At 33.3% G+C, this 12815-nt stretch overlaps 1 protein-coding gene across 2 annotated transcripts in view; it reads right to left on the bottom strand.

The window, feature by feature from the left end:
• Positions 1-12815, bottom strand: part of UBE2K (ubiquitin conjugating enzyme E2 K) — a 73698-nt gene that overhangs the window by 35174 nt on the left and 25709 nt on the right. The window contains exon 3 of one of the 2 annotated variants that reach the window (XM_027836397.1): positions 9476-9534. The exons of the other annotated variant lie outside the window; for it this stretch is intronic. Within the exon in view, the coding sequence (XP_027692198.1) occupies positions 9476-9534 (59 nt within the window). The remainder of the gene's footprint in view (positions 1-9475; positions 9535-12815) is intronic. 2 annotated transcript variants of the gene reach the window in all.

The following is a 12815-nucleotide window of genomic DNA, read 5'->3' as shown; positions in this document are numbered from 1 at the left end:
CACAACTCTTATGCATGTCTTCCCATAAGTTCTGTGAAGGGAGTCCCACCCAACATGTTGAGGGATCTCCTCACTTTCTGCTGATAGAGCAAAGGAATCAGCAGAAAGCCTGGCTATCTTCTATCCCTCTTCAATATAACCAGCCCATCTTCTCTTCATCTTCAAGCCATCTTTTACTCTAGTGTTTCTTCAAAGCTCATCAGTTGTAGGCTGAAGCCTTCTCACACCTGCCATGTGTCTTCCCACTTCCATAAACATAACAGACATTTTTAATTTTTCAGAATCTCCTGTATTCCACATCTCATCGCTATACTGCAACGGCAGTAGAATATGGAACTGTTTCATTTCTGGTGCTATTTCCCTGGCACAAAGCTTGCATACAGCAAGCATTTAATAAATGCTTGTTGACTGACAATTGGAAAATTTTAAATGGTGCTTGGCTTCATGGTAAATTTTCCAATTTCCAGAAGTAAATCCAACCCACTATCTCCTTCAACTCAGGTCATATTCTTTTGTGATGATAGACTGCTTTGTAAAAAATTTGGGGGCAGCTAGGTGGAGCAGTGGAAAGAGCACCAGGCCTGGATTCAGGAGTACCTGAGTTCAAATCCGGCCTCACACACATAACACTTACTATCTGTGTGACCCTGGGCAAGTCACTTAACCCCATTGCCTCGCCAAAAAAAAAAATTAAAATTTGGCGACGTTCCAGGACTCAATGCAAGCAGCACATCGTTAATTGCAAATAAGAACATCTGAAAAATCTCAATCCCTCTTCAACCAATACTCTACAGCAAATCTCTATCACACAATGAACATGTATCATGGATACATATTTCTATCCTTTATACCTCACCTGATGTTTATGATGAAATTGATCACTAAATAGTTATTTCTGTTAGGAGCTGAAAGGAATCTTTACTTCAGTCAATTGCAAAGTAGTAAAAAAAAAAAATCTATCTATCTATCTATATCTACATATATATATATATGTATATATAGTCCATTGTTGAATATCACGTGATTTAAAACTACTTGCTCACTACTAATGGTAATAAAGGAGCCTGTCTCATGCACAGCTGACTGAATGACTTTAGAGAGGTGAGAGAGTAAGAATGTGGTCAGTAGCTATTTTCTCAGTTAACGTTTTTTGTTACTAAGTGCTGAGATTTTTTTTCAATGCTTTGTTACCTTTATCACTTTCAAATATCCTTCATATTAATCATTAGTTGCCACAACAATTGTGCCTCTACACAAATTTGATTAAGCTTTTTCCTTCTCTGTTCCCTTTCGTACTATTTCAGCCTCTACTACAAGATAACCAGGACTATGATATTAGGAGTTCATGATGGTTCCCCTGTCATCAAGAGTGAAAAGTTACTTAGAGTTATCTTCTTTTGTCTTTTTTAGTTTTTTTCCATTTCCATCCTTTATCCATGGAATTACAATGCCCTCCTCTTAATAGTTTACAAACAAGTTTATATTCTAACTCCAGCCTGCCTTGGGCTACTATCTCTCTTTTCTTGGCAATTAAGTCAAATGGTTGCTAAGATACTTCCTAAACTCTTTTGGTCGAAATTTAGTTTAACATCATTATAGTCTATGTCAGTATCACTTCTATTATCCATTCGCCATTTTTATTTGTTTAGATATTTCAATCTTGATTTGTTTCAATTATGTGCCATAGCCTTTTCCTCTTCATTATTCTTTTATCGTAATTTTTACAAATTCTGATCACTGCCATGACAAATCAGTGGTCTGGCTACACAAAGACAGCTGATTCAAGGTAAATCCCACATCACAAAGAAGTGATTATTGAAATATTATCTATTTCATTTCTTTCATGTTATTTGATGTTCATCATGTCAAGAGTCTACCAATTCTTCTCTTAAAGAATATGTTCAATAGATAGTCATGAAACTGCTGTCATACAAGTATTTGTGTATCTCAATACTATCTCCTCAACCAACTCTTTTTCATAAACATCAATTTTTCCTACTTTTGTACTGAAGCCACCAACTATCAGAGAGTATGCTGATTTAATTTGAAGTCTTATCAAATTCTTCATAGAACTTCTCTCCCTCTTCATTCTCAGCAACCAATGTTGGCACATAAGCTGTAATGACATTCTTAGTGGTCTTTGTGCAAATATTTATGATTAGTATACTATTAAATTACCAAATATGTGATAAACATTTCTTGATGCCTTTCGACATGCAATAAAACCAATAAAACCAATTATACCTACTCCATTCTTTGTATCTCCAAGGAATATCTGCAGACTCATCCTTCCATTTCATTATAATTTGCTTCACTTTAGCCATGGCTAATAAATATGCATAAAATAAATTTGATTACACCAAAGTCACTACACATCAAAGTTTCAAAAGGAGTAGAAATTATATTTTTAAAAATACACGGCCATCTGTTCTACTGGTGAACTATGAACTAGGACCTCTCCACCTGATTTGGAGGTGAAACTTGTTTTAAGTGTTGTCTTTCTCACTGGAATGTAAACTAATAGATCCTCTACTACCCAGAGCACAGCGCTCTGCAGAGTAAGTACTTATTAAGTTCATTTCCCTTCACTCATAATTCATTTAATTTGTAGTGATAAACATCAAGATGGATATAGTGCAGCTTCTTCAGAAGTTTATATATTTGATCAATTCAAATTTAGCACACCAAAAGTAAATCAAATTAAAAATGGCCTAAAAACCATGTGAGCTCAGTATATTTTGCCCACTGTTGAACTACTTTGATACCATCACCACAGAGAAGTGAAAGGATTATTGTGAGGATAAAAATAACGTGTTGCTCTTTTTTTTTTTTTTAAAGACAGGTAGGTGGCCCAGAGAATAACTACTAATGTTCCAGGTTAGACTTGAAATCAGATAGACATGACTTCAAATCCATCCTCAGACAAGTACCAGCTGAGTGACCCTGGACATGTCATTTAACTTCTGTCTGCCTCAGTTTCCTCATCTGTAAAATAGGGATAAAAACAGGACCTACTTCCCAGGGTTGCTGTAGGAATAAAATAAGCTAAGATTTGGAAAATACTTTGCAAACTTTAAGGCACTATATAAATGACAGCTATAAATATCCCTGTTGCTGAGGCCATACCTTGCTTGAAGGCTTTGCATAATAAAACCTGCCAGGATTTATATTTGCTCACCTGGAATCAGAGAACCCTGGGTCATCCCTACACACCATGATGAGACAATGGAGTAGGAATTTTTCATGTCAAAGACTTTAAAATTACTTTTAAAAAGTGATGCAAGAACTGTGTTAAAGTAAATTAAAACATTTTAGTCTAATTTTGGCTGAGTACTCATCCCCAAATCTTACACACATAGACATTTCAATTCTCATGGTTTTGTTGAGCTTTTGATATACTATCACTTTCTCTACCTCAGGGAAAAGGGAGGAGTAAAATAATTTCCTTAATTAATATTAGCTAGCAACAATATTTCATGAACTGTTAATCCAGGTAGTCTCAATATCACAGAGTTTATTAAGGATTAGAGTATTAAAATGTTTATTTCCTACAATCTGGTTGTTTAGACAAAACTGTATATAACATTGAGACTGGAATTATCTTGGAGAAATTTCAGATAGGAAAAGTTAATAGCCTTCAAGAGCCTCTATCACAGTAATTACTCAAAAAAAAAGTAAATAATAGTGATGAGTGAGATAATAATTTTCTTGCTATTCCTAAAGTATTTACCACCTCTCATTCTTTTTTTTTTTCTTTAAGACTGGGTATATCCATCTCTCCCAGACTGTTCACAGTACTGACTGGCAGCCAGAGCTTTGACTTGCTCTATTTGTAACTAAAGCCAGTTCATCTCTCCTTAGTCAGACAAATGGCTCCCTGTTCCATACTGATGCTATAGTGTATACAGAAAGACCTGCAAAGCCTACTGCAGCTCAGAACGGACATAAGAGATCTACCACACTCTTCATTTTATTCTTGCCACCAAGTGCTTTCCTTATTTTCTTTGAAGATGACTAACCAGTTCTCATTTCCAATGACAGACTTCTAAAGGTTTTTTTTTTAAAAGGCTTCAGAACAAATGAGGGCTATCACAGTATTAGAATACTTTCAATTAATATACTGGCCAATCATAAGAAAACAAAACATATGCTGATTGTAATATAGAATGCTTTTAGTCTTATCAGAAAACCAATGATGAGTTGGAAAAAAAAATCAGTTATTTATATTACATTTATTCAATAAATGTTTATAATACCATAACAAGATTAGAAGGCATTAATATTCATCTCTACTAGACAACTGGGTTTAAGATTTCACTGATTTAAAAATCTTGGAATTTCACTAACCAAATTTACAACTCACTCAAAGAATGGTTAAATGACAAATATTCTGCAACTATTTTATAATAAGATTTATGAGTTTATGTTTTTCCCATTTCAGAACAGATAAGTTAATCAGTTAACTTCAAATTGTCTGCATTATTATTGAAAACACATTAAACTAAATAGCTAGAAGTCAATGTAAGTAATACAAAGACCAAGGAAACTATAAAACTAATTTTAACTCTTGTATTTTATCTGTATTTTCCAGCAATTTGAATTCAAGGTATTAATCTCATATAGACTGGCAAAAACAATTCATCCTTTTCTATGCTTTAATAGATAGTCTTTGTCCCCAAGCTAAGATGCAGTTTACTACAGAAAGAACAAGTGGAGTCAAAGGTACTGAACTAAAATCCAGGTTTGGCTACCTAATATAATTATAGATGTGACTCTGGACAAGAAAATTCCCCTCTCTGAGCCTCAATTTGCTCCTCTATATATCAGGGAATTGAACAAGATGACCTTTAACGTCCTATCCAGTTCTATATATAAGACTCTTCTATCTCATTCCTTTATTTGCTAAAAACCTTGTAGGAAAAACCAAGTACATTTATTATCTCCACACTTTATTGTCCAATTCACTTTTAAATTTTTTGCAATTGGGTTTTCTATTTCAATCATCTGTTCAAATAAGGGGGGGGAGCAGTAAGGGCCAGTTTATTCAATTCTAATTTTTGTTCCATCAAAAAAGAAAAATATCCAAAATTTAAAAATGCACAACACGCTGAAGAAGGAAACAAAGTTCCGGTTAGGTCAAAAAGATTTATGGAAGCACTTGTGTGAAGCAAGATTTATGGAAGCACAAGTGAACTAAAATCTTTAACCAAAGAATTCTATTTCATAGAACTTGCTCAAATGATCAAGAATCATAACCACTAATGTTGGAAAAACCATGGGGAATTATAAAGCTATCAAATAACCTGGTTTTCAAATGAGGAGAAAAAATTAAGACTAGAAAACTTAATGCTCATCCTCAACAAAATTCAATAATAGATTATCTGTCTGGATTCACTAAGGACAAATCACTTTCTCTCCTATCTCAAGGATTTTAGAATCGGGTTCTCTGAGAAGAGGTCAACTGCTTTATATGATCTCATCTCATACTATCTTGCCCAAAAAAATCTCCACCCAATCATTCCTCCTCTCTACAGCCAATCTTCAAGCCCCCTCTATCACACTGACTCTTTATCTACTAACCTCAAATACACCAAGTCTCCCCTAATCGTTTGAAAAAACACACACAAAATTCATTATACCCTACTATCGTCTCAAGCTATTGCCTACTTCTCCTTGTTTTCACAGGTAACTTTCTAAAAAATTCATCTCACTCCCTGCCTCTACTTTGCTACCTTTCATTCATTCCTTAATCCTTGACAACCTGGCTTCAGACTTCACCATTAATTCAACTAAAACTAAAGTTACCTTCAGCAAAGTCATAAAGTATATTGTAAAATAAGTCTTCATAGGCAAGTCTTAAATTTAACCAATAGGAAGACTTTAGAGGAAAGCAGGAGAGAGGCAGCTTCAAAAAAAAGTAGGACAGAGATCTGATTTTAGCAACTTAAAAAATGAATAAGTAGTAAGGAAATGGAGACGGCAAGTATACACTACATTTTCTAAAATATTAGAAATAAAGATGTAAGAAATAGAATAAGTTTAGGGGATAGCACAGAAGGTTTTTATTTTTAAAGAAAGGAAAAATCTGAGTGTTTTTGTAGACAGAGAAGCCAATGGAGTAGTGGGAGAAAAAGAAGTAAAGAATGAAATCAAGACTAACCAATGGAATATTATACTGGAAGAAATATGAGGAATTGGGATTAAGGAAACAGATGCAGAAATTAATGTTGGAAGAGAGGAGGATCTTCTCACTCTTTAAGATTAAAGAGAGAAAAAAGTGACTAGGATGAGACAGAAATGGTGAGAATCAGAGGAAAGAATAAAGAATCAATCTATAGATGAAGGAATTGCAAAGCAAATAATGGAGGGGAAAGTACAAATAAAAGGTATCCAATATTACTGTATCTCAATTTATACTGTATAACAGGAATCATCAAAACTACTGATATTTAGGTACTTATCTAAAAACAGAAAACAGAAAAGGTGATCAACAGAACAGATTAGATAAACAAAAGACAGCTAGGTGGCTCAGTAAACAGTGCACTGGACTTCAGAAGACCTGTGTTCCAGCATGATAAATACAGAAATATGTTTTCTACATGTATAACCTGTACCAAATTGTTTACCATCTCAGAGAGTAAGGAGGGGAGGGAAGGAGAGACCTTGGAAATCAAAATTTTAAAAAACAGACTGGTAAAGGTGACCAAAGAGGAAAATAAAAATTGTTGGAAGGGTTATGAGAGGACAGGGGTATTAATGAACTATAGGTGGAGCAATGAACTGATTCAACAATTTTAGAAATCAATTTGAACTAGATCTTAAAATTTTCTAAACTACACAAGGCCTCTGACCAAGTAATATCACCACTAGGCATTTACCCTAAAGAAATAAGAAATAAAGAAAAGAATACATATATAAAAATATTCCTATCACAGCAATTTTTGTTGTAGCAAAGAACTGCCTGATTAGAATCACTGAAAAAATATCATATGCAGAGAATGATGAAAGAGACAAGTTTCAGAGAAACCTGGAAAGACTTGTATGAACTGATGCAGAGTGAAATAAGTAGAACCAGGAAAACTTATACAAGAACTACAACATTGTAAGGGAAAACAATTTTGAAAGAGTTATGAACTATGAACTACTATGAACAATGACCATGACAACACTAGATATTTGAACAAGTATCAACTGAAAGAAAAACAAAGAAACAGACATACAGAATAAGGCCATAAATTTTCAAGTATCAAATCTAAATGATCAAATGAGGTAATATTTGTAAAACATTTGGTACAATGCCTAACACATCGTAGCTACTTAATAAAATGCTTGCTCCATTAAAGCATTATTGATGGAGTTGTGAACTCATCCAACCATTTTGGAGAGCAATTTGGAACCCCAAAGGGCTACAAAACTGGGCATACCCTTTGATCCAGCAATACTACTACTAGCTCTATATCCCAAAGAGGTCATAAAAGGGGGAAATGAGCTATATGTACAAAAATATTTATAGCAGTTCTTTTTGTGGTGACAAAGAATTGGAAACTGAGGAGATGCCCATCAACCGGGGAATGGCTAAACAAGCTGTGGTATATGAATGTAACAGAATACTATTGTGCTATAAGAAATGATGAGCAGGCACCTGGGAAGACTCCAAAAGTCTCATGATCTAAGACAATGACAAAAAACTCATGATGGAAAATGCTATCCATACCAAGACAAAAAACTATGGAGTGTGAATGCAGATTGAAGCATACTATTTTGTTTTTTTCTGTAGTTTTTTCCTTTCGTGGTTTTCCCCTTTTGTTCTGATTCTTCTTTCACAACATGACTAATATGGAAATGTTTAATATAATTGTATATGTATAGCCTATATCAGATTGCTTGCTGCCTTGGGGAGGAGAGAGAAAAAAATTTGTAACTCAAAATCTCATAATAGTGAATGTTGAAAATTATCTTTACATTTAATTGTAAAAAATAAAATACTATCAAGTGGGGGAAAAATTAAAAAATATAAGATGTTTGTTTTCACCCTTTAGACACAGTAAATGAAAGTAATTATTTTGCTTATCTACACTTATTTGTTACAAGGAAGGGTACTAGGGGACAGAGAGAGTGGGAAGGTAGTAATAGACACACCAAAAGAAAGAAAAAAGCATCAATGAAATATTTTTATGATATACAAAAATAGCTAAGAATGGGACCTAGACAAACAGAGTTTGCTGATCTTTTTTTTTTTTTGTAAAACAAGCCCTTATATTCAAGGTACTTACGTACCATCTTTCAAATTTTTCAACCCCTACAGGAAGTATCTCTGATAAAGGCTTCATTTCTCAAATACAGAGAAAAGGGAGTCAAAGTCATTCCCCAACTGATAAATGGGCAAAGGATATAAAAAGGCAATTTTCAGATGAAGAAATCAAAGCTATCTATCTATAGTCGTATGGAAAAAATGCTCTAAATCACTTTTGATTAAAAAAATACAAATTAAAATAACTCTGAGGTATCACCCCTCACACATATTGGCTAATATGACAGAAAAGGAAAATTATAAATGTTAGGAGATAAGGGAAAATTGGGACACTAATGCACTGTGTGCATACCTGTGAACTGATCCAACTATTCTGAAGGGCAATTTGAAATTATCCCCAAAGGGCTATAAAACTGGGCATACCCTTTGATCCTGCAATGCCACTATTAGATCTGTATGCCAAAGAGATTTGAAAAAAAAAAGAAAAGAACCCATATATGTTATTAAAGAGGCAGAATTTTAACTAGACCTTGAAGGATGGTTATGAATTTGATAGGCAGAAGGCACATTCCAATCAGAAGGAATGAAAAAAACAAATTAGGGCCAAATTATGGAAGACCTTGATTTAAAAGCTAGATTACATAATGAGACAAGTCAAAATTATCGAGCCACATTGAAGTTTTTTTAAAGTTGAAGTTCTGAAGTTCTGACAGGCTCAGACCTGTGGTTTAGGACAATTAATCTGCCAGTGATATGGAGGATGAATTAAAAAGGAGAAGGACAAGAAGCTGAGAGAATATTGCAATTGTCCAGGTGAGAGGTAAAAGCTTCAATTAAATTGGTAGCATCAAGAGAAAAGAAGCTGCCCACATCAAAAACCATATATTCATCGTTTAATACCACATATTGATCTATATTAAATCATTATCTCTGAAGGAAATCAGAATCCAATTCTTGTAGAAAATCTCTCTAGATTTCTGGGTATATTGCTGATTCAATGTCAAGAATCTGAGCCAGCACTTCCTGCTGCCTTCTAGCAAGCTCACTGCTTTTAATTCTCCTTCCACCAGTTTCTAAAATCCTCTGTACATTCATAATTTACATATGGCAAGCAAGTAGCTCTGGAACTGAAACAGTAATAACTGCTGAAATATCTGTCGACTTAATGGGCCAAGAAACGTAAAATATCTTAAAAGGTCATGCACAAAAATATGTTTACGATACCTTAGGGGGATTAAATGGATATGTTTCTGGTATTTTTATCTCTAGTTGGTATCTTCCTCCTAAAAAAAATTAAGAAGTTACGAATATTAAATCAAATAAATTTCCATAAATACTTAAAATCATAAGTTTACATTTGACCACAAGTTGGTTTGAATAAAACAAACCTAAAAGCTCAAAAAGCAATGCTTTAAAAAAAAAAAAGGTGAGACTTATTTTGATTAAAATTTAAAGCAGACACTACCCACACCATTCAACATAGAAATCATACATATAGTGACCTATTAGCTATTATAATCAAAACCAAGATAACATGGACAAACTAAATAACCAACAAACCCCACCGCCACCCATACACACACACACACACACACACACACACACACACACACAATGAAGCCTATTGTTCTAAGTGATCTTTCTATTAGAACTGCCATTAGGTAAAGTGATTCATCTAAATTTAATCTACTTTTATTTCTCCAGCATTCTTTTTGGTAACTGCTAAATGAAGAGTAAAAATAGAAAAATTGAAAGGCAAAGGAAGAAAAGTAGTAGCTAATACTCAAATTGAACATTTTCACTTAACTTGAATTCAACTGTCAAAGATTTTAGTTAAAATGTGTGCTATGAAAAATAAACTTTAAGTGAAATGACATAATCAGCATAAAAAAAGCTGTCCAAAAGAGTGTTTACCTCAGTACCTTATAAACAGAAGACAGCCACCTCCCCACTGATTTACTATGCCCCAAGAACAAAGTTCCTCTAAACACACGACAGAAGAGAAGTAGTCATATTATATGGGATAGAGTTATCGCCTATACTTTGATTTTTATAATGTACTCCCTGTACTGACTCAGATACTGCATTAGAGGACTTCCTCTAAGGATCTCATCACTAACTTTAGGATGCTATTATCAATTACTATTCACAAACCAAGGCTCGGAAAAATATAAAACTGTACTAAAGTGAACATGAGCTCCCCAAAACCATGGGCACAGAGCTATAAAAAACAACCAAAACAGTGGTCTGTACCAAACACAAAATCTTTTCCACTACCATTATTTTGGGTCACTGAGTAAGGGAATAGGAAAGGAAAGCTGCTTTCTTCCTAACTTTTTCTAGACTATTTCTCCTTTCCCTGCTAACTTTCTGATGCTGTCCCATCAGGTGCCAAACCACTCATGAGCCAGCAGAACTCACCTATGATAGTGTATATATGATAGTATGAAGAAAAAAAAGTGGTCAAAGTAAAAGAAAAAGAATAAGATTTTAAGAAATTTCATAAATATGGAAAAAACATGCAGATTAAAAAAACTGGCAAAACTAAATTGGTCCTTAAGAGATGTTTGTAACAGACTGATCCCTTTTTTCTTATTTCAAAGATCCTATTATCATTTCATTAAATTCATCTCCATCTTCCATACAAAGTGTATCTTCATATAATAGAATATTTAAGACAAGCCTTATTGCACCCTTGAGCTCTCAAATCATCATTTCTAATATACTGAACATATGACCAGCATATCTAATTCTACTGTATTAAAACTTCAAATTCAGGACAAAGCAATAAATATAATTATAGAGACATCATTTTAAAAGCAAAAAATTAGAAGATTATCACATCAGGGAAATACAAAAATATCCCCTATGATCTCTGTTATTCATACTACTCCTAATGCCCGGCATAAAGTAAATTGTTTCATGATTTTAGCACTGAAATTATACATGCTTGATCTCAATCACAATCAAAGTCAGGAAAATGACTCTGAAGAATGAGGAAGAAGTTCCTAAAAATGTTGTTACTATTTTTAAGAAGCAAAAGTACTACCCACAATTTTAAAAGAACAACAATGCAGCCCTTACAAAATCAAACTGGAAAAGAAATAGTTCCTGATTATGGGATTATAAAATTCAAAAGATATTTAAGAAATCATTAGCAATTTATACAATTATTCTGTAGTTTAGAATTTTATAATATTCATAAATATATAGAAACTTCCTTGCTATTCTACTTACTACAAGATGGTTTGCGATAGTTTGCTCTCACCTGACAACTCCCATATTAACACCTACCTACATCAGCCCTTCAAAAATAATACCCCTCCAAAAAAAATTACAGGAGTTAAAAAACTAAATATTTTACACATGTTAAACTTTTCATGTAGAAGGACCTATGTTTATAAACTCATGTATTTTATTTAGAATCGGAAAAGTTAAATTTTTTATTTTATCATCTTTATGATAAAAATAAAACACTTTCCAAGTTCACCTATCTTAACTACAGCCAATATGGATGGAAATATATCAATAATGCCCATCAGTTCAAAAACTAATAATCTCATTTGAAGCACTAAGCTAAATCAGTGCTCATTTTTCATTTTTTCCTTGCCTTACACCTTAGTTTTTCAAAGATATATATTTCCAAACTCTACAATAAGAAAAAGCATGGTAATTTATAACTTAGTCACCTTAGAGCTAAAAATGTATCCAAATAAAAAAGATGTAATTGAGATAATGGATACAATATTTGTTCTTGTAAATGAAATTAGGACCTGCCCCTACTACAATATCAATAAGTTAAAAAGGACATATTTCAATCATCTGCCTTTGAGCAAATATATGTCTAATCTATATCAATTATAACCCAAGGCAGCTACAGATTTTATTTATTTAAGTATTACAGATTGCCAGTGAAGTTGTGTCTAGTAAGAAGGATATCACATCTAACGGCGTATTCCCCATGATGATGCATGGTATTGAGAACTTATCATGAATTCTACAGTAGACATTTGTAAGTTATAATTGGTAACAGTTAAAAAGGAAATCTTAAGAGACCTCCAAACTGCCAAGTATTATTCTATAATATTAGCTTTCCTGAAATACTAGTTTTTTTAAGCACAATTACATCATACTCTATAAAAATGTTATAATTACTATAATATTCATAATAGGTATGAATATATACATTCTCAATCCTTGATAATCTGAGTTCAATCTAACAAACATTTTCTGGGCAATTTATAGATAATTAAAGCATTGTGCTGTAGATCTGAGTGGAATATGATAAAAAATAAGTTCCAAAACAATAATTTTTTTAAAAAATCATGTGAATGGTTTTTAAAACGTTTTTGTTTTCCACTACAATCATTCTTATGCCTCAAAGTAGTATGGAATTGACCCTGTGTTCCTGAAGATTAATTCAACCTCTGGCAGGTCCTATTAAGTTACAAAAAGTTCTACTAAGAAAGAAACAGCACAGTCTAAACTGAGGACATGTTGAAAGGATGCAGCACGGTAGCCTGGAAAAAGCATTAGATCTGCAATATGTTAGGCCTATTTCCTC

The sequence above is a fragment of the Vombatus ursinus genome, unplaced genomic scaffold (assembly GCF_900497805.2).
Source record: "Vombatus ursinus unplaced genomic scaffold, bare-nosed wombat genome assembly UNPS02014818.1, whole genome shotgun sequence".
Taxonomy (NCBI): Eukaryota; Metazoa; Chordata; class Mammalia; order Diprotodontia; family Vombatidae; genus Vombatus; species Vombatus ursinus.
This window is presented reverse-complemented; position numbering and strand designations above follow the sequence as displayed.